Source organism: Rhinolophus sinicus, linkage group LG06 (genome assembly GCF_036562045.2).
Source record: "Rhinolophus sinicus isolate RSC01 linkage group LG06, ASM3656204v1, whole genome shotgun sequence".
Lineage (NCBI taxonomy): Eukaryota > Metazoa > Chordata > Mammalia > Chiroptera > Rhinolophidae > Rhinolophus > Rhinolophus sinicus.
This window is the reverse complement of record NC_133756.1, coordinates 25,693,919-25,717,262: the sequence shown is the minus strand read 5'-3', so window position 1 is coordinate 25,717,262 and position 23,344 is coordinate 25,693,919. Positions and strand designations below refer to the sequence as shown.

At 40.7% G+C, this 23,344-nt stretch overlaps 1 protein-coding gene across 12 annotated transcripts in view; it reads left to right on the top strand.

Annotated features, from left to right (window-relative positions):
* Positions 1 to 23,344, top strand: part of DAB1 (DAB adaptor protein 1) — a 1,100,137-nt gene that overhangs the window by 953,812 nt on the left and 122,981 nt on the right. For all 12 annotated transcript variants that reach the window (XM_019742545.2, XM_074334774.1, XM_019742544.2 and 9 more), the window contains 2 exons: positions 9,326 to 9,465; positions 16,474 to 16,572. In XM_019742545.2, the coding sequence (XP_019598104.1) occupies positions 9,326 to 9,465; positions 16,474 to 16,572 (239 nt within the window). The remainder of the gene's footprint in view (positions 1 to 9,325; positions 9,466 to 16,473; positions 16,573 to 23,344) is intronic.

Sequence of the window (23,344 nt, the reverse complement as noted above, 5' to 3'; positions counted from 1 at the left end):
AATCAACACCTGGATAATTGCAAGTGAGAATTCTAAGGAAAGGAAGTTATCGCTGAGGCTGGGCCCTGGAATTCTCCTCATAATCTGTTCTTAAATTGGACAGCCTAATACACAGTAGGGCACGTTCACTGATGGACAGAATGATGTGGGGCATGCTGGGAAAAAAGAAACTCTTTAAAATGTCCTTATCATCAAGTTGGATGGCTTGGTGATTCAGATAGATATGCAGAAGGAGGGAGGATGTCTCAGTTTGGACACTGTGTTAACAAGTCATGAGGTTACCTTCTCCCTGTTCCCTTCATGGAAGGAACGTCCTGTTCCTAATTGCACCCCTATTCCCCGGCAACCAAAAAAAGAAACAAGAAAAATTCCCCAACAGCTGGAACCATTGCTTCCACTGCAGTATGCCTTTGCTATGGTTAGCTTTGGGCCACTGGTGCTTAATGTGAAATATATTATGTGGGGAGAAAGAAGGTTGTAAATATTTACTGAATGACTGCCACATACAGAGAGTGTGCTAAGAGCAAAATGTGTATCTTCTCTTATAATCCTTTTAGCTGCAAATAACTACAGTATTATGCAGTGGAGTGTCCAACACTGAGAAAAGTTAAATGACTTTCACGCGTACACAGGAAGTCACAGAACTACTGCAGTGCCTTCTGACTCCAAAGAGTCAGGCAACCATGCCCCCTCACCAGCAGTGTGGCCTGGTACCAGTGATCTCACTTCCTGTGCCTCAGTTCCCTTTTCTTTTGAATGGGTTGCAGCTTTGTCTCCAGGGTTGTTATGAAGCTTTAATAGGACAGTTTATGGAAATGGTGCAGGCATGGTCATTATCAGGTATCGCCCAGCTTTTGACCCTTCCCCCCTAATTCTAGCCCTCCCTGTTACGGACTGAATGCTTGTGTCACTCCCACCCCCCAAATTCATTTATTGAAGCCCTGCCCCCCAATGTGATGTATTGGAGGTGGGGCGTTTGGGAGGTTATTTGGTTTAGATGAGGTCATGAGGGTGGGTCCCTCGTGATGGGATTAGTGCCCTTATGAGAAGAGCAAGAAAGACCACAGCTCTCTCAAGGGCTCTGTCCCTGCCATGTGAGGAAACAGCCAGAGTACCGCCATCTGCAAGCCAGGAAGAGGGCCTTTACCCACAGCCAAATCTTCTCACACCTTGATCTTGAACTTCCCAGCCTTCAGAACTGGAAGACATAAATATCTGTTGTTTAAGCCACCCAGTCAATGGTGTTTTGTTCCCGTAACTGAGCTACCTCCTTAGTTGTTTAAGCATCTAAAACACTCAAGTGAATACTCAGCTCCATATAAGGTCTATGTTGACGTTGACCTGTACTAGATAGGGGCGTGCTGTAACGGTCAAAATTAAACGAATTCTCAGACAGACTGACCACATTGGAAAAAAACAAAACAACAAAAACACTTAATTTGGCTCTTATGTGGATTTCTGTGGCCATATTCATTATAATCTGTGAGGAGTGGGGAAATAAAAAAAGAGAACAATCTTGGGTGTGGAATGTCTTTTATTTGGTTGTTAACAGTCTTTAGCAAACAGCCTGGAATGAGAGGCCATTTATGACTGCAGTAGATTCCGTGGGCTCTGTGCCTCAGTGCCATAAAAAAAAAGCTAATTGCCTGCTTCCTTCAGACCCTGAATCCTGATAGAGGTGCTTGTTTTTGTTGAAGCTTCTGCAAGGTGAGACCTCCACATTGTCAGGGCCTTGGGCTCCAAGGCAGGGTCATGGTGTAATTCCTGACAGCATCCTTGAGGCCTGCTCAAAACAGGAAATTTATTCAGTGCCCTGAGGACTACCTCAATTTCAATTCAGAGGAGAGTCATTTCCAGGGTTATGAGGTGAGCAGGTTGAAATGAGGTTGAGAAACGTTTGTGGAATGGATTTGAAATAACGTCTGTCTGGAAGGGGTTTCTAAGTGACCCCTCACACTTTCCCACAGAGATCCTGACTCCTGGAGTCCACTCGCCTCTTTTGAATAAGTACAGAAATTCATTCATTTATTCAGTTATTCAGCAGAGCCGGGCACAGTGGGTCCACTCTGTGCCTGGCACCATGCTAGGTTCAGAGAAAACAGATGACTCGATCCCAGCCCTTGTTCTCATAGAGCTCGAGCGTAGAGAAGGAGATGCCCATGAAAACAGGAGGCCAGGGTGCTGTGGCAGATGCTGTGAGGGAAGAGAGTGAAAAATGTGTCTGTGTGTTAGGAAAATGCCAGGCTCTAAGGATACCTTGGTCAACCAAGCTGACATCGTTTGCACCTTTCTGGAGCTTCCAGACTAATGAGAAGGCTGGATATGAAGCAGATTATTACAGATGAGATCAATTCCTTGCACGAGTGCAGCACGATTATCAGGAGAATACTCTGGATGCATCTCAGAGGGGATCTACCAGATGGATCTCTGGGATCAGAGGACTCCCGGGCACATGACATTTTGCTGAGACCTCAGCTATGGAATGGGAGGGGATGGCAGGATGGGGGAAGATAGGGATGGGGGACACCTTCCAGGCCCAAAGGAGAACAGGTGCAAAACTGCAGAGCACGGCTTGTTGGAGGGTGAGTCAAGGCCACTATGGTGACAATGTGAGAAGTAAGGGGGGAAGGTGGTTCAAAATGAAGTTGATGATTTAAACAAGGACTAGATGCGGGGGGCCTTCCAGGATACATCAGGAGGTTACTTTTAATTTGCAAGGAGTAGAGGCTAGGGAGAAGTGCTTCCAAAACACCTTTATAAGAGAGTATACTTGATCTGAGGGAATACTTGAAATAAGTGTCAAGGACATAAAGCAAGTTAGAGAAAGGACAATAGCAAGGACATAAGGCACGGAGGAGCCTGGCCTCGTAGGACTGGAGCTTACAGGGTTTGCAACCCGGGGGCAGAAATGAAATAAGAGAGGGAGGACAGCATCCCGGGCCCATCACTGACTTTGTCTTCACAGGCATCTCCTTCTCTGTACCTGAGCTCCACGGGGCTGAGGACTGGGAGGGGCCTTCTGTGTCCTCGGAACCCAGCAAGGTGCATGTTATTACGAACAGGTTTTATCCTCCATTACTGGTCAAACGTTTTAAAGGTTATCATTTCACTTGGAATCCCCAAATCAAACCTTGTTTTGAAATTCTCATTCTGAGGACCCCAGTTTGAGAAACAGCACCTCACAGGAAATTGTCTACATAAGCAAGTTGCTATTCAACCCTTTGCTCATCTTGGAGGATTACCTACATGTGAATCAACCGAATCTACTGGGTCCTCCCACTAGACTCAGAATCTCAATGGGAGAGATTTAGGAATATACTTTGTTTGTTTGTTTGTTTGAGTTTGATTTTTACAGGTGATTCCCCATTATACTAGCATTAGAAAATGACTGCACTAATCTGTAGACTTGTTTATTGGCATGGAAGCTCCATGAGTGTAGCAATATTTATGTATTTTGTTCATTGCAGTGTCTCTAGCATCTTAGAACTTACAGAAGACACTCTTTATATATATATACATATATGTATATATATGTATATATATGTATATATATATATATATATATATATATATATATATATATATATATAGTGAATGAATGAATACATAAATAATCTATCAACCAATCAATCAATGAGAGCCTTACACTTCCCCTAATGTTGCCACAGCATTGTTTAAATCTAATCCACGCAACAGACCGGATCATTAATTGCTCTCATGGTGTAAAGAACAAGCCTAAAAGCTCAGGCGTGATTCCCAAAGCCCTCCGTGATTAGGCCCCTCCAGCTTTTGCCAGCATCACTCTAGTATCACCATGTCCTCTACCACAGTGCTTTCCAAGCACCTTGATTGGCTCAGGCTCAGCTCCCGCCAATCTAATCATAATTTGTGGGGTAGTATCTGGGACTCTGAAATGTAGCTAGGGTTGAGAAACACTCAGACTAACTGCACTACTCGCTGTTCTCTGTGTTCTCCGAATGTCATCGTACTTTGTGCCCTTCTGGAAAGCTGCTCCCTTGCTTCTTTACCTGTTGAACCCCTGCTTTCTCATCAAGCCTTCCTCAAATGTCATCTCACCTCTGCAGCTGTCCCTATTCCTCGCCCCACCAAAGGGAAACAATGTCTCCTCCCCTATATGACATTCACCGTCCTGGTCATATTTTGTAAAGATCTGTGTGTCCCCTTGTGAAATGTGGCTTCCTCCAGACAGGAGAGGAGACACTTTTCAGCCACCTAGGCACCACAGAAATCTAGCACAGTGCCTCCTAGCAGAAAGAACGCTCTGCAGCAGGGCAGTGTACAAATGATGATAGTATACTCAGGGCGGCCACATAATTTATCATCCAAACTCGGGTACTTCTGACAGTCATGAGGGGGCTAGTAATAATAGTGTCGGGAGAAAAGGTGCAAACGGACTATCTCAGACAAACTGGAAGTATGTTTACCCAGATAATCGTCCCTCCCCTACGTGCTGCCTATGTGTCATTCATTTGACCTACATCGTGACCCTCCCCCCCACCCCCACCCGCCATGGGAGCTACTGTTATTATCTGTACTTCACAGAGAAAGACACTGGAGCACACACGTAAAGGAACTTGCGTAAGGCAACACAATGAGGGGTGTGGGACTTGAACTCAGGTCCTCTGAATCCAGAGCTCCTCTGGGCCATTAAGCCCTCTTGCCTCCCAGTGGAAGACCTCAGGAGAAGGAGGATGAGGTTCTTGTCCCAGTTCAACCCGAAGTGACTTTAGCTAACCTATCTCTGGCTTTAGTTTCTTCATCCACAGAATGATGATAATGCCTGTTTCCAGTAACCCTGGAGGATTAAGTGAGATAAGGAATGAGAAGATCAGGCATCGTGTGTGTGCTTGCCACGTACTTGTCCTCTGCCATTTTACTGCAGCCTCCATAAGACAGCTGCTCACATAGTTGTGACACAAAGTAACAAGTGGTAAATGCTGTAACAGAGTAGCTCAGGAGGTCACCAGAGGCCCCATCTTCTAATGGATAAAGGCACGAAACTTTGCTTAACATTTAAGTTCAAATTCAGGCTGTGGGATTTGAGTAGACATTTCTCCAGAGAAGAGATGCAAGTGAACAATAAGCACAGGAAAAGATACTCAACATCCTTAGTCCTGAGGAAAATATGAAACAGAACCGTGATGAAATATCACTTAATAATCGCTAGAATGGCTAAAGCCAAGAAGACAGATGATAAGCGATGTTGGCATGAACATCCAGTAGAGAAACTGAAACCCTCCTACTTTGCAGGTGATGTTGTAAAGTGGCAGAGGCACTTTGGAAAAACAGTTTTACAGGTCCTCAAAAAGTTAAACATAGAGTTACCATATGACCCAGCAATTGCTCTTCTAGGTATAATACTAAGAATCGGAAAATATGCCCACACAAAAACTGAGACACATAATGTATAGCGGCATTATTCATAATAGCCCCCAAAATAAAAAATAAAAACAACCAAAATGTCCATCAACTGATGTGGTACACCCATACAATGAAATATTATTTAGGAAAAAAAAAAAGGACATGAGGTACTGATACATGCTATAACGTACAATAGCCTTGAAAACGTGATGCTAAGTGAAAGAAGCCAGTTACAGAGGGCCACCTATTATATGATCCTATTTATATGAAATATAATTTGCCTCCAGAATAAGCAAATCTATAGAGACAGAAAGCAGATTAGTGGTTGCTTAGGTCTGGTGGGTTTGGAGGAGACAGAGAGCGACTGCTAATGGGTACAGGGCTTCTTTTTGGGATGATGAAAATGTTATGACATTAGCTAGTGGTGATGGTTGTGTAACTCTATGAATGTACAAAAACCACTGAATTGTATATTTTAAAAGGGTGAATTGAATGGTATGAGAGTAATATATATATATTAATATATATATTATTAGTAATATATATATATTATATATATATGCATATATATGTATATATGTCCCAACAAAGCTGTTATTTAGAAAATCAGGCTCTACTGTTGATGTGAAGCATTGGTCTCATCTTCTATAATAAAGGGCTCATTACAGAGTCTAACTCAAGAGCAGGTGTAAGGATTAAATGAGAGATCATATGTAAAACTCTTGGCACAGCGACTGGTTGATAAATGCTTGATAATAGATAGTGAGGATGGTAATGTTTTTTATGAAATACGTGGCCTTTTCGCTTGTCCATCCTGAAGCACAGGGTCAGTGGTGCTTTCAGCAACAGAAGCTGGAGATTCATGATGACTTAGGATTCATGAAAACTGACCCTCTTTTGAAAATTGACACCCTCAAATGTATGTGCCTCTGATGGAACAGCCTTATGGCTCTGATATCTGTTATTTATTTCTTAACTAATATAACTGAGACCTTGCTCAAGATGTGCTCATGAAAAATTACCCTTTTAATGGTGGAGCATTTAATGAGAAACTGGATTATCTACTGCATAAGTGCCCTTCACACAAATTAGCTTGGCCCTGGGTCCTAATCTAAATTGGGCTCCCTACTTTCCTCTAAATGGCCTAATATTTTCTTATTAATCTCTGCCCTTGTTCACCTGATCTGGCTCTGCCTCCTCTTAGGGACTTTCCTCCTTGGCAGAGCTCCTCTGCCCTGACAAATGTTTCTTAAGGCTGTCTTTGTATCTGACTCATGGACATTTTTTAGACCTGACATGTAGGCTGGAAACTGTTCCATTTTCAAGCTGTCTCTCCAATGGAGTATTAATGCTGTCAGTGTATTGAGTATCAACAGATTGAGGACAGGTAAGAGATGGGGCTTTATAGGGAAGCTGAGTCCATGAGAAAAAATTATTCATAGCGGTGAAGAGAACAGGCGTGAAAACAGAACACAAGCAAACCGCATCAGGCAGATCTGTGTTTCAGTCCCACTCAGTGAATTTGGACGAGTTACTTGTCCTCTCCAACTTTCAACTTAGATCACTGTCTATAAAACCTGAGTGATAGTGCCACCTCTAAGATGTCTGGAACTAAACAAGTTGTTTTATGTAATATGCTTTGTGCAGGACATGATCTATGCTACCTGGTATTGCCGTTATAATTAAAGCTTGGAGGAAGTCCCAGAGAGTGAAAGGGATATTAGTAGTGACTGAAATAGTGTCATGTGTTCAACAGGCAGAAGTGGTATTTACTGTAGAGTGAGATGACCTTCCCAAAAACGGACCCAGCCATAAGCCACTCCTACCAAACAGTGTATAATGATGCAGAGCAAGGGGACCGGTAATATGGAGCCCTGCTGTTCTCTTTGTTCTTAGCTTGAGTCTCTCACGTCTGCCCTCACTGATCCCTGGAGGCTTAATTTTTACATTGATTACAGTTTCTTACTAATCATCCACGTGTTATATTTGTTTTATGGAATATTTTTCAAAGGCTTTAATATACTAGCAGTCAGCGAGGGGGCAGTGGGCAAAACAGCAACTGGGAGTTGGGGACCCCAAGTCCAGGCATGGGTCTGCAGACATTTCTGCTTTGCGCCCTCCCACCCTCAGCATTGTATCTTCCCCATGCTTTTCCTGGGCTGATAACCGTGGTGAAAGCCACAGCCACCATTTACAGAAAACTTACCATGTGAATACATGCTTTGCACATACTATCTCATTTAAGTTACTGTTCGTAATAACTCCGCAGTAGAGATTTAATCTTCATTCAACAGATAAGGAAACTGGGGCTCAGCAGATAGTTTTGTTGGTTTACAGGTGAGAGAGCCATAATTTGAAATGAGGATATCTGACTCTAAAGCTCCGCACAGCACGTTTTTATTTGCAGTCGCCAAAACCTTGAGCTTCTAGGGGCACAGACTCTATCTCATTTGGTTGTTGCCAGTGAGTTGTAGCATCAGGCAGAAAGGACATGCTCAGTAAGGGATGAATAAATGAATGAAATGCAAGTCACGTTTTGTCATCAAAAAGGATTACACAATGGTGAGCTATTGCTGTTGTCTTTCCTTTTTGTGTATTTTAAGCATTTCCTCAAGTAATTCTCAACACCACATTATTGAAAGTCCTTAGTTTGCACGTCAAACTATAGATCAAAATGGGCTGAGTTATACCTAATGTCCTCAGCTCTAAGTTTCTGATGAACAAGGGAAGGAGTGATAGAGGAGGTATCAGAAGTTGAAATGAATGTTGCCCCAGGAGAGGACTGTCAGAAGGCTAGGGTGTTCCAGGTTTTTTTCGTTTTTTCTGTTTGTTTGTTTTTTTTAATTTTATTTTATTAGTTTCAGGTGCACAAGACAAAGCAATACTTAGACTTGTATCATTTATATCCCTCACACTGTGTGATTCCCCCTCCCCCCATCCACTATCCCTCTGACATCGCACACAGCCATTACATTTCCATGTTCCAGGTTTTAAGAACCACATGTGCAGTGCCCCAACCTGTGACTAGTTTGATAAGGTTAGAAATTTGAATTTCTATGTATTCATATTTTTTTCTATATGAACTTGGACAAGCTGTTTGAATTCTGTGACCTTCACTTTCATCATCTGGAAAAAGGGTGTGTATGGTTGAGTTGTTATGAAGACTGGGGATAAAGTTTGTGAAACATTTCATAGGAAACACGTACTCAGGTCACAGTAACTTTACTGTCCATCTTTTATGTGGATGTGTTTGAACTTCTGCTTGATGTCTTAGCAAAACATTATGTTAATAATTACAGAGAAAGCCTGTTGCAAAGTATGAACGCCCCATACCAAGTAGGGTGGAAGGCTATTTCTGTATACACATGAGTTAGCAGAAGAGATATTGTAAAACCATTTTTTGATAATTGTCCCCGGGTCATTACTTGATACAGAGCAATTACTCTGGAGTCTCACTATAAAACAGCGCATGGAATTGGGTGGAAGGAGGGTCTTGGACCCCAGCCAAAGTCATATTAAATGCTAGGAATACCAAAGAGGCTCAGTGCTAATACCATTCTAATAAGAATATCAGGCATGAACTCTCAGTGGGTGATTATCATTTGTTGAATACCTAGTGTATATCAAACACTGCACTGGACGCTTGACACATGGTGTCTGATTTATTTATCTTAATGCCCCGTTGGGGTTAGTTGTTTTTAACTTTTTTTTTTGTCCTATACAGCACAGGTTCAGAGAGGAAAAGTAATTTGCCTCAGGATTTAAAAGGATAGAGACAGAATTTGCATCCAAGAGTATTACCATGATTTTCCTACTTGGTCCAATGACTTGACTTTCCTAGCATATAGAAACAGCACGAGAATAAATCTCAGCGCTGTGGATATTCAAAGCCAATGTGGCCCGAACACCAACATATCTGAATCCTGCTTTTCTCTGTTTGTAGGTCAGGATCGCAGCGAAGCCACTTTGATAAAGAGGTTTAAAGGTGAAGGCGTCCGGTACAAGGCCAAACTGATTGGGATTGATGAGGTTTCCGCAGCTCGGGGAGACAAGTTATGTCAAGATTCCATGATGAAACTCAAGGTGCTGTGTACACATTTTACTTTACATATCAGAGGTTCAATATGACTGGGAGAAAAAAATGATTGTATAATCATGATGAAAAAATTTTCTTTATTCAGTTATTGGTAAATTTCTTCGGTCACTGATTAATCACTTTACTTATCCATTGGGAAGAGATTTCATTCAACAAATGTTTATTGAGCACCTCCTAGGTGGAGGTATTTTATTAGGCTCTGTTTTATCATTTTTGAGTATCACATTTTATTTGATTTTTATCTTCATTGTGCAATGCCTGCAAAAATGCAAGTAATATCATTGAATTATATAGTCCCTTAGATTTTATGAATTTTCACCACTTAGTTATTTTTAAATAAATTTTGCATATTTCACCACATGATAAATGTGGTAAAAGACGCTATGTTAAGATAAAAGCTGATTTTATTCATTCTAAAGGAAAAATATTTTTTAAAGTAATATTTAACTAGATATTGAGATTTGGAGATATCACAGAGAGGTTTCTGATTTTAAATGCTTTAAAGAAGTCTTTTCATGGAGAAATCTAAGAAAGAAATTGGAAAAAATTTCCATATACAAAATAATAAAATTATGATATGAAATCACTATTAAAAACATACAAAAAAGAAAATTGTTTGTTCCTAGATTCTGGTCTCCATGTAGTCTGTGTTGTTCTTTTTTTATTTTTAAAAGAATTGATGTAAAATGTTGAAAGAAACCCAAATGATTTAGCATGAAGTCTACAAAATATTTTATGTATTTAAAACATATAATTTAATTATTTTACTGATTACAGAATTCACAAAGTGTTCATTGTAAAATATTTTGAAAATACAGAAAAGTACTAATGAGGAAAATTGAAATCATCTACAATCCCACCGCACAAAGAAAATTAGTGTCAGCGTTTTTAAAGTGTGTAATTTACAATCTCTTTGTGTTTCTATGTACGTTATATGAGTTATATACATATGTAATATAATTGGAGCTACTATTTATATAGTTTTATATCCTGTTTGTTCATAATAATATATTATGAACATTTTTTTTCATTATTTTTAAATAGTCACTGAGGATACAACTTGGTAGTGTAATTTTTTGAAATGTAAGCAGGCAGGAAGGAAAAAAAAACATGGCTGGCCAAATGCCTGAAAGTATTAAAAGAACAGTATCTGCAGAACACCTTCTACATTGCCTTTTCTTTAATATTTCCTTAATAAATCACAGCTATTAATTTTGTTTATACTGTACACATTTTCTCAGCAGTTGAACATGTATATTAGATGCTGAGGGTCAATATAGTATGACTGTGAATCTTCATTTTTAAAAACTCATAATTTTCTAAAATGTGTATCCATTATTTTTTTTAAAAATTTTTTAGCTGTCTCATAAGCAAATTTTATTTTAGTAGTTACGTATCTCTTATGGTATACTAGCAAACGTTATAAAAGACATCAAAATTGTGAATTCAAAATTTGATTATCACCTTGGAAGAAGCTAATGTATCCCTTTTTTATAATTAAGCAATGTTATGAAATTTTAGGGCAACCAAATAATGAGCCCTCTTCTTCTACCAAGTTCAAATCTGATTAACAAATGGACAAAGGAATTTGGCATGTCCTGCAGACCAGAATTTATGACTGATAAATTTTGGTCTGGAGGACATGATATAGATGCATGACCACAGTGGGTATCCTTGAAAACGACAGGCCGTTCCACTTGGTTTATAGGGTAGTTGGATAACCACAACCCTCCTTGTCCTCTCATCCCCGTCCCTGCCCCAGAGCAGGACCTTGAGTCACAAATGAGATCAGACCAGATTGCAGCCTCACTACCAATGGGCAGTTTGCATAGAGAGAATGCAGAAGAGACTGAGCCGTGTGTACTCAGTTCTCCCCAAACCCTAGGCGGATAGAGCCACGCCTGCTCCCCAAAGAGACCCTAATGAAGGATGGAGATAAAGGCCAGAATGTTGACTCTTGCTGAAGTCTCTCCTTGCTGAGTTTGAGGCCAGGTAAATGGAGATTTACTCCTGAGAAGTATTAATGAAAAGACATCAAGAAAATGCTCAATTACGTGATTCCCACCCAGAGAGCCAGAAGTCTGCTGAGGCGGAGAAAGGGGCTGATGCATTTTCCCCAGCATCCTAGTAGATAGCCATTCAGCTGACGTCTGTCGCAGAGTGCCTTGTTGGCCAGCTGCCTGCATGGAAGCACCAAGGTCAATGTGGATATGAGGCAGGAGTTGGCCTATGCTCCCTGAAGCCTCTCCCTCAGGATTAATGTTGAGCCGTGCTTGCTGGACCAGACCTGGTGATGACTGCCAACCTTGAATACGCACAGACTCACTCACACACACACACACACACACACACACACACACGCACGTGTGTGTGTGTGTGTGTCTGTGTGTGTGTGTGTTACCTGCAGTGAAGTGCCCCATCTGTCACTCCTCATAGCCGTGAGGTTCCCAACGCCCTGAGAGTCTGTTCTTCCATAACACAATTCTGTCAGATACCCTGAACTTGAGGGCTTTTGGTTCCCAGACAGTTGTGCTTCGTTATTTGCAAGTTGCCAAGAAGAATGTTGACATTTCCGCTCCCAGTGGTTTTTCTTTAGGAAACACAGAAACATAAATGATCGATTCTTCATCTGGCCACCTGCCCAGGAAACAGACAGAGAAGTACAAAGTGCCTCATAGCCTTGCAAAAAGGCCCACTTGTTCACGTTAGTCCATAGGAGACACACACAGAAAAATCTGTTTTTCTGTTTTTCTCTGCTGGACTCTCTGAAGCTGGTGCCTCTCCCTGTTTTAGAGAGTTGTTTTTTTTCTAGGATGGTAGACATTTGAGAGGGGATTCATTTTGTGAGTATGAGTGCACCATTTGCTGTCCACCCACAAAGCACTGTCATCATTGTATTTTTATTTAGAGTCAACAAAGTACTTTCACATGTATTATCATGTTTGATCTTGTGAGAGAGATATTACTTAGCCTCCCTATTTTGTAAAGAAGAAATTGGCGGTTCATAGAAGTTGTAGGATTTGCCCCAGAACCTTCATTTAGTCTGTAATAACCCAGAATTCAAACCTAGATCTCCGGAAGCCCAGTGTTTGATGAGACATAGTTTAGAGCTTAACAATATTCTGTTTGATCTGCATTTAATTTACCTTGGATCCCCAACTAGATTTTAAGCCCCTACCAAGAGGCTACTATTCGATAGGCACATATCATTGACTTCCAAAGTAGCCAACTTTCAGAGATGAGGTTGTGGGAGGGGATGAGATCTCCCAAAGGCAGTGCCTGGAGGGCTAATTACAGAGCCCTACATATGCCAGTCAGGGCCTTGGAAACAGAGCCCACCCCGCTGAGTCAGATGAAGACACGTCAATGAAGGAATTACTTACAGAGCAGACAAGGTTGGGGTAACAAACAAGGACTGATAAGTCACCCAGTAACTAGCCTCAGTGGGAAGCTGTTACTACCCTAGGAAGAAATGTATTTACTGGAACCCAGGGAGAAAGGGTGAAGGATGAAGTCCCCTCCCTCATCAAGCAAAAATACAGCTACTGCCAGAAATGTGGAATAAGGGCAGGAAGGAGATGGTATGAAATAGCCTAATTTCTCCTTCCATCCGCTCTTCTCCTGCCTGTGTCTGGGAACCCAACCGGAAGCTCCGGAGAACAGAGATGCAGTCCACAGTCTCTGGGCACAAAGCAGGGCAGAGGAACATATTTACATTCCTCTTTTTAACTGGGAAAAGTGAAACTTGCAATGAGTTTTTATCCAAAGAATTTACAGCTGGCAACTCATAGGGCTGAGATGGGAGACCAGGTTTACTTCATGGAGCTTTCTGGAATAGAATTCTTGGTTCTCAGCTGTTCATGCCTGAAGCCCGCTGTGCTTTCACACCTGCTCTGTGTGTTCCCTGGAGGTTGCAGTCATCCCGTCATATGTAATGCACCATGCTGGCTGAGGTTTCTCACAGCCCTTTCCTGGACGTCATCTCATAGGATTTTCACAGCAACCCTTGAGCTGGACAGGGCAGCCCATTAATGACCTGATGCCTTCTCTATATATAGATTCCTTCATCAAGATGCTGTGTATGTGTGACTCCCTTAGGAATGCCAGTTCACGCAGAGTCTAGCACATGGTATGGCTTAAAAATACTAATATTAGTACTAGTGCTGATGGTAATTGTTAGTTACTGAGCTGCCCCTGCATGCTACATACCCTGCTAAGTACAGTATGTGCGTAGTTTATTTAAATGTCCCAATATTCTTATGAGGGAAGATGTGCCATTATTCTCATTTTAGAGTTCTCCTTCACTATAGAGTTTAGGAGCTGGTGGTTCCACCTATCTGTTTTCAGAACTTTTTTTGACATATCTGTAGTATATTGTGTAGTCTTTCTTTCTTTCTTTCTTTCTTTCTTTCTTTCTTTCTTTCTTTCTTTCTCTCTCTCTCTCTCTCTTTCTTTCTTTCTTTCTTTCTTCTACGCTTCACCCAAAAGCTCTTACAGAGTGTTATAATAGAAGGAACGCCAACATTGGAATCTGAAAGATCAGTGTTTATATTTCTTCTATGTCTGACAAGTTCCTGGAGGTTTGGGGAGGTCACTTGACCCTCTGACCTATGTTTCCTTATATGTAAAATAAGGGAGATAATTCTTACTTCCCAGGATTGTGGTACAGGCTAAATTAGATGATATGTAAGAGAACTTCTAGGATATACCGTGTTTCCCAGGCCTAGCCGGGCCTTCAGCTCTAATGCGCCTTTTGGAGCAAAAATTAATATAAGACCTAATCTTATTTTAATATGAGACCGGGTCTAATAATATGATATGATATGATATGATATGATATGATGATATGATATGATATGATATATAATATAACATAATATAATACAATACAATATAATACTGGGTCTTGTATTAATTTTTGCTCCAAAAGATACATTAGAGCTGATGGTTGGGCTAGGTCTTATTTTCGGAGAAACACAAGTCATCCCTCAGTGAATTCATGGGAAAGCAAGAAGCACATTGAGGCATCTAGGGACCTTTGAATAGGATGGAGACAGAGGACTTAGCTTTGAGCGTGAGTCATTCTCTTTGTTTAGAGGGCAGTCACTGCAGGAAGGACCTTATTATGTAAATGTGTAGCCGTCCAGAAAGGCTAAAGAACTCCGGGTAAGGTTACAGGAGAATGATGTCGGCTTGCTAGAAAGACACAACATAAAGGAATAATAACTTCTCCTGGCACCTAGAGTCTGGAGAGCTGAGTTGTAGTCTCAGCATTTTTACCAATTCTGTGCCACCTTGGAACCTGTCCACCCAACTTTCCAGGCATCATTTTCTCATCTGTCAGTTGGGAAATTTGGACTGATTAAGGTTTTCTCTGGCTATAACGTCCTGCATGTCTGTGAGTGTGTAAGAGTCACGTAAGAAGGCATGGACAACTCGTGAGGGAGTGAATTTTTCTACTTGGAGGTACCCAAACAGGACCTGGAACACAAACTTTAAGAGGCAACCATCCATTTACTGGAAGTTAATTTTTATTGCATCCCTACAATGTACCAGACGTTGTGCTTGGTACTTTAAATAAATTTAATTCTCTCAACCATGTAAGAAAATTATTTACACTTGAGGAAGTAGAATTGAGAGATAAGTAATTTGTCCAAGATGATGGACAGCTAGGAGTATAATCCAGATATTCTGATTCCGCCGAGTATTTCCAATACCCAAAGTGAGGATAATCGAACAAGCTCCAGAGAATGAATGCCCCTTACTGCGTCTGCTGGTCATATCTATTGCTCTCTAACCCCAGTCATTCTCAGAGACTGATGGTGGGCACATGCTCTTCTGAGAACAGCACAAACAACTTTTATCTCCTGGAAACAGGAATGAGAATTGTTTTAGACTTTACTATTCCTAAAAGCCTAGAACCGTGCCTGCTGAGAGTTGGGCGTATTCTTACCCTCTGCAGAAGCTAATAGTGACGAAGGGACTAGAAGCCTCGGAACCCCTAATGCAGAGTCAGCAGCAGCTCTTCAGTGTAAAAACCCTTTGACATGTCCTTACCATCTGAGTTGTAGCCTCGTATGAAATCCATGGTCACCTGTAATTGACCACCACAGAGGCTAATTTTAAAAGGAAGTGTCTTTACTTTTAACTTGTATCCTATCAACTTTGGGGGATGCTGGATAGCGGGTTCATGTAACAATAATGTACTGAGAACCTCCTGCCCTCCAGGAACTCTCCTGGGCACTAGAGAGAGAGAGCAGTGAGCAGAGTAACATCTCTACCTTTTGTGACATTTACCTTCTGATTGACTCACATATGTATCTTCAGTTTATAAGAAGTGTGGAAAAGTAGGGAAACAGATGTACTGATAAACAGAAAGCACTTGGTAGTACTTTTTGTGAAAGCGCAGGAAGGATAGGGAAAGGGGTAGGGGAAAATGCAAAGTGTCTGTGGGTAAAAATTACAAACCATAGGCATAAACTGTGATCATCATATTTTTCCAAACAAAAATTGAAACGTGCAGTCTGACAATAGTTCTTATTTTATTTTTGATCTCTCAATTGATTCACATGAAAACTTTTTCCAGAAGCATAAAAATAAGATCACATTTAGGAATCTATTCCACGACTTGTCTTTATTTAAAAGATTAAAACCACATCCGATTCAGAACCCGGCAAAGATAAGAGGACCATATTGTGTTTATTTTGGGATCTCAAATTCTGAGCCAAGTGTCTAGGCATTCTATAAATCTTGGTTAGTCAAATGAATCAGTGTTCATATATCTATTTATATCATGTTAGAACAGCCAGGATAAGTATTCCCCTAAAACATCAAGAAGAGGCAAGCACATCAGGTAGAGAAGCCTGGAAGGAGCAAAGAGAAAGGAGTGTGTGTGATAGGTGGTATTGGTTGATGGTATCTGACATGCCGCTGGGACTGGAGGGAATTTTCAAATGAAAACACTAAAGTAAAAACCATGTCTTGCCTTTCAACAGGGCGTTGTTGCTGGCGCTCGTTCCAAAGGAGAACACAAACAGAAAATCTTTTTAACCATCTCCTTTGGAGGAATCAAAATCTTTGATGAGAAGACAGGGGTAAGTAAAAGAATCACATGGTATCATGAAATTGAATCCATTGACAGATGTGCCCTTAAAAGCCTCTACTCAGTGGGCAGGAATATCAAACAAGCATAAAAACATTTAAAGCAACTGACAAACTTGATCAACTGTGATCGTCCATCAAAGAGAGGCTCTCTCCCCTGACTTGGCCACAGTGTGATTGCGCCCTGTTTCTTATAGTGTAATTGTGATAAAAGTGTCACACAGTCTGGTAATCTAATGGGAGATTGATGAGCTTTGAAGAGCGGGGGGTAATGTGACAGTTTAAGTTAAATTTCTTTGTGTGTTGGCAACTTTAATGACACGCGCCCTAGAGGTGGAGGTACGTGGTGGTCTTTTACCTCGGTCAAAGCATCCGGACTCTCTTGAGTTTAACCTGTGGAACCTTGTAGTTGCTGTAATCAAAAAGAATAAATGGAGTTTTCAATCTTAAAAAAAAAAAAAAAAAAAAAATTATCCCTGCATGACCGGGAAATGTAAGGGCTGATATGTTTTGTTGAATGAACCAAAGAAGTGATTTGTGTTTTCATCAACCTCCCAGGCAATTAGCTCCCAGATTTGTCCCCAGGGCTGGCCTGACATTGTGGTCCTGTTCATTGACCATAAGGGAAAAACAGAAAAATACCCTGTGATCTGTTTTGTTGAGAAGGTGAGAGTCAAATGGGCATGTTTTTTCCTTTTATTCATTTATTCACCTCCACATGTATCACCTCCTTTGAACTTCACAAGATTAATTTATCAAGCTCTGTATAAACAATACTAGCCAAGTTAATTAACCTTAGTCATTTTGCATTATTATTTTCTCCCCTTTGTTCTGACTCAGGATAAGATACATGCAGTAGGATGATATTTTAACAGTAAAACGGGGTTTCCTTGAAGAAAAGTTACCCCTGAATAACTAGTAATGGGGATCAAGCCTAATGATATACCCCAATCTTCAGTCTTTTCTCCCTTCCATCCCTGCCCATCACCATGACAACTGGCATGGGACCAAAGGGACTGGAGTGAGGCAGAGTATCAGACGCTTTATCTCATTCCAGGGGCCATGGTTTTGGGCTTTGCTGTTCCATCATGTACCCCACCATCAAATAGGCTGTGCCCAGATAATTAAAGTCCTAATCACTGAATTTTAACTAAGAGGAGAGGTAGTTTATATTCTTTACTTTTATCTAAATCCTCACGCAGAGATATCTATGCTGGCCCCAAATAAAGATAACCACCGAACCTGGTAACGCTATTTTGATTCTTAAGCTGGACCCAGAGAAAACAACAATAAAATCATTATTTCAGCCCAAAGCCATTTGGCTTTGTGGAAAAGGTATCAGATTCCTAGTGGAGAATCAGGATGAAGGCAGAGTTCAATACTTTCTGTCTGGCTTCATCTACTCCGCTGCTGTTTGAGTAACGAGCGTTAGGCCTGTGGAGTGCCACTTCTGCACGCTTCCCTTGTTAATATGCCTGCCCACAGAACTGGTGGAGAGAACTGAACATGTTTAAGCCTGAGGTAGAGACGGTAGGGGGCAGGGCACCCCATATTAATAGCATTCATCTCTCCAAAGAGTTGTGGAGTATAGAAGGTGCTGATTTGTTCTGTGTGACTCAAGGAATAGAACCAACATCAGGTGATAGAAGCTTCTAGGAAGCAGTTTCAGTTTATGTGTAAGAAAAATTTTCTACCAGTCAGAGCCGTTCACCCGTTAGGTGGGCCACCTTCTGTGCAGGTGAGTTCACCATCCCTGGGAGTATTCAAGCAACAGCCATGTGATGGGGAAATTGTGGAAGGGAGTCAAGTAGAAATGAGGTGTTGAACAAAGTCATATCTAAGATGATAACCGAGATTATTTTTAAGATCCTGTGTCTCCCTTAAAAAGTCATCCCTATCGATATGATGTGTCTTCCGATAAATTGAGATTTTTCAAAGCCTTCACTGGAGAGCATGAGCAAGAACAATTTACTAAACTTTTGCCCTTGCCCAGCAGGTGACCGGCTGAATTGTACAGGATAAGAGTCTAAGTGAAGTATTTTGTCCTAACTATCAAAGAAATGGAAAACTGGGTCTTTGTCATTTGGAATGACCAATATTAGTTGTTTATCATGTCTAAAGTTGTTTACCATTCCTGCTCAAGCTTGACTGCACTTCTTTTTTAAAAAAAACCAAGAAAAGAAACATTTGCAAAACGTGACAGTAGCTAGAATTTTAAAATCCAAAAGCTGTCAAAAATGTTTTGATCCCAATTAAAAAGACCCTTTGCAGTAGTTTACACCTTGTCTTGAATTTTGAAGGGTTTTTTATCTCAGTCCTTATATAAGTAAATTTTGTTTTATTATTAGCATATTGCAGGGAATAAATCAATATCGAAAGCTGTTCATATTTTCAGATGCCTAGGTATTAGTAATACGCCAAAGAAATCAGTGAGAATGCCGAAAATGTCGTATATAAACTCATCATGATTAGTAATAGAAGGAGCAGTAGCAAATCTGCAGTAGACATTGTTTCATAGCAGTATGTTAGTAGGTCCTCAAGACCAGCGGACCCCAAGGCTCAGGTGATGTCATCTTCATTTTGCAGATAAGGAAAAGGGTGTTGGGAATGACCCCAAATTGGCTATAGGCTCAGAACAGAGCTTCCAAATCCAAATCCTGTGCTTTTCCAGGAAAACTCATTGACTCTCTTCTCTCCTTATTTATACCTTTATTCCATAGAATTATTATAATTTTATACCATAAAAAAAATCATAAATATTGCAGGACCCTAGAGGCACGTCTGTTCCTCAGAATAGAGGGCAGTGGTCTGCATCAGCCTTTCACAATAAGGCAACATCTTGTTGCCACAGTCGCATATGAACTTTGGTTTAGCCATGATGGATTTGGCACTACTATATGGACCATTCTAGGTACATTGCAACAGTCCTGTGAAGTAGCTGCTATTATTATCACCATTTTACAGATAAGAAAACTGAGGTCTAAGTAGTTTAAGTCACCAGATAATAAAAGGCAAAGCTGAGATTCAAACCCAGGTAGTCCGGTCCGGAATACTTGATGCTAGTAAGGTATTACTAATAATAACATACCTGTCTTAGTCTGTTTGGGCTGCTGTAACAAAAATACCACAAACTATGATAGGTAGCGTAGAAACAACAAACATTTATTTCTCACAGTTCTGAAGGCAACAAAGTCCAAGATCATGGCCCCTGCAGATTCGGTGTCTTGTGAGAGCCCACTTCCTCACAGATGGCACCTTTTGGCCTCCCTCGCATGGTGGAAGGGGCAAGGATGCTTTCTAGGGCAGTATCTTTTATAAGGGCAGTGATCCCATTCATGAGGGCTCCACCCTCATGACCAAATTATCTCCCAAAGGTCCCAGCTCCTAGTACCACCATCCTGAGGGTTAGAATTTCAAACACATGAATTTAGGTGGGGGGATAAACCTGCAGACCATAGCAGTAACAAATTTTATAAATGATTTCTATATGTGTACATACACACATGAACAGATTCAATATTATCCCTGCTTTATTGTCACCATTATTCCTTTCATGGTGATGAGCTTTCCTGTGTGAAGGTGAAAGGGGTGGAGTTACTGCTAGACAGAGCGTTGGCAGTAGAACCAGTACATGGTTAGGCAGAGCATCCAATGCTCTGTTTTCTGGGGAATCAAAGATGTATATAATATGTGGTCCTTGCCCCTGAAGTGTTGTTCACAGTCCGGTGGTGAGACCAGACTCACCAAGTGAACTGACAGCTGCGAAGACACAGGTGTGAACTGTGTTGTCAGTACTCAGGACATCGAGACTGAGCTTTGCCTAGCATATTCAGGAAGGTTTTCACTGACTCGACAGTGGACGAGTGACTTGGAGAGGACCAGATAAGCAAGTCAAGAGAAAACAGTATTTCTAAATGCACAAATGTCTAAAAGAGAAAGATGTGTGCTCATCCATTCTTCCCTTCAGGAAATATTCACTGAACACCTCTATAAACGCACAGATGAATAAGCCGTATCTTTTTGTTCATCACTGTTATCTAGTTAACACAGCGACTCCCACATAGTAGGTGCTCAGTGATACTGCACAAAAAATAAATTGACTTAGTGATTGAAAATCTGCAAAGGTACACAGAAGACTTAGGGCATAGAGGGCAGAGGTGGAGAGTGGCCCAGGATTGAATGTTGTCCATCATAGTAGAAGCGTAATGGCGTTTTAAATGCAATGGCTGCACTAAATTTCAGGGCTGATTTAATAATTTATTCTTCAGTGAAAACTAGATGTCACTTTATCTGTGTGTCATCAAAAACAAGACTGTTTTTCCTTCAGTTCTAACTGGATGTTTTGAGTGGTGTCTGGGGAGAGCGGCTGGGGAAGATGAAACAAAACTGGTCCTAGGGAGGGAAGGAGGGAGGATAATGGAGGGGCCGTAGAGCAGGATGCTGGGGCCTGGGGGTCTGTGGGCCGTCCCTGCCATCCTGGGTGCTGTGGAAACAGTACACAGGACTCACACACATGATGGGTCGTGGGGGTGCATCTATCTTTTCAAATTAGTGTTTTGGATTTCTCCAGATAAATAACCAGAAGTAGAATTGTTGGGTTGTATGGCAGCTCTATTTGTATTTTTTTGAGGAAACTCTATACTGTTTTGCATGGTGGGTTCACTAATTTACAATCCCACCAACAGTGCACTAGGACTCCCTTTTCTCCATATCCTCACCAGCACTTGTTATTTACCGATTTTCTTGATGATAGCCATTCTGATAGGTGTGAGGCGATATCTCATTGTGGTTTCAATTTGCATTTCCTTGCTGATTAGTGATGTTAAGCATCTTTTCATGTCTGTTGGCCAGCTGTGTGTCTTGTTTGGAGAAATGTCTATTTAGGTCCTCTGCCCTTTTTTTTTTTTTTAATGAAAGTTTATTGGGGTGACAGTTGTTAGTAAAGTTACATAGATTTCAGGTGTACAATTCTGCAATACGTTATCTATATATCACATTGTATGTTCACCACCCAGAGTCAGTTCTCTTCCCATCATCATATATTAGATCCTGTTTACCCTCTTCTAGAGCCACCCCCCTTCTCCCTTACGCTCTGGTAACCCCTAAACTATTGTCTATGTCTAGGAGTTTTTGTTCCTTCATTTGTTTGTCTTGTTCTTTTGTTGTTTTCAGTTTTATATACCACATGTCAGCGAAATCATGTGGTTCTCTACTTTTTCTGTCTGATTTATTTTGCTTAGCATAATAATCTCAAGATTCATCCATGTTGTCACAAATGGTACTATTTCATCTTTTCTTACCTCCAAATAGTATTCCATTGTTATATATACCACAACCTCTTTATCCATTCATCTATTGAAGGACATTTTGGTTGTTTCCATGTCTTGGCCACCGTAAGTAAAGTTGCAATGCACATTGGAGCACACATGTACCCAATACCCAGGAGAGGGATTGCTGGGTCATACGGTAATTCTGTTCTTATTTTTTGAGGAACCTCCACACAAGGTATCAATAAGCAAAACAGCATGGGATTGGCAGAAAAACAGACACACAGACCAATGGAATAGAATTGAGAACCCAGAAATAAACCCACATAAACATGGACAGATAATTTTTGAGAAAGTAGCAAAAAACATACAATGGAGAATAGACAGCCTCTGCCCATTTTTTAATCAGATTTTTTTTTTGGTGTTAAGTTATATGAGATCCTAATATATTTTGGATATTAACCCCTTATTGGATGTATCATTTGCAAATATCTTCTCCCATTCAGTAGATTGTCTTTTCATTTTGTTGATAGTTTACTTCACTATGCAAAAAGTTTTTTAGTTTAATGTAGTTTCATTTGTTTATTTTGTCTTTTGTTGTCCTTGCCCGAGGAGACATACCCAAAAAGATATTAAAATTGATGTCAAAGTGATCACTGCCTATATTTTCTTCTAGGAGTTTTATGGTTTCAGGTCATACATTTTAAGTCTTTAATCCATTTTGAGTTTATTTTTGCGTATGGTATAAGCAGGAGGTCCAATTTCATTTTTTTTGCAAGTATCTATTCAGTTTTCCCAATACCACTTATTGAAGAGACTGTCTTTACCTCATTGTATGTTCTTGCCTCCTTTGTCATATGTAGATTAATTGACCATATGAGTGAGGATTTATTTCTGGGCTCTCTATTCTCTTCCAGTGATCTATATATCTCTTTTAATGCCAGTGCCATAATGTTTTGATCATTGTAGCTTTGATCATTGTAGTTTGAAATTGGGGAGCCTGGTATCTCCCACTTTGTTCTTCCTCGTGGTTTCTTTGGCTATTTGGAGTCTTTTATGGTTTCATATAAACTCTTTCATCTACATGAATGTCTGGTAAGACATTGGAGTCACATAGCACAGGATACTGTTTTGTTGTGAGTCACTGGATAAGCGGCTTGCCCATGCCTGCTATGTGTAGCAGGAACTGAGTTCAAATTCACATTTTATAACTCCTAAGCTTGTTTTGTTTCTTTTACTCCAGAGTTTCTTCACTTGACCACTTCTGTCCCCATAGGAAGTGTTTTTGGAAATTTATGTAGGCAGTTTGGGTGGTTGCAACTTTTGGAGGAAAGAGTATTAATGCAGGAATTTATTAGGTGACCGGGTGCTAAACATTCTGCAATGTACAGGACAGTCACATGCAACAAAAAAGTATTGTGTGCTACGTGACTCAAATGTCTTACCAGATATTCATGCAGATGAAAAAATCTGTTTATAATGAGCTGAATCGAAAACT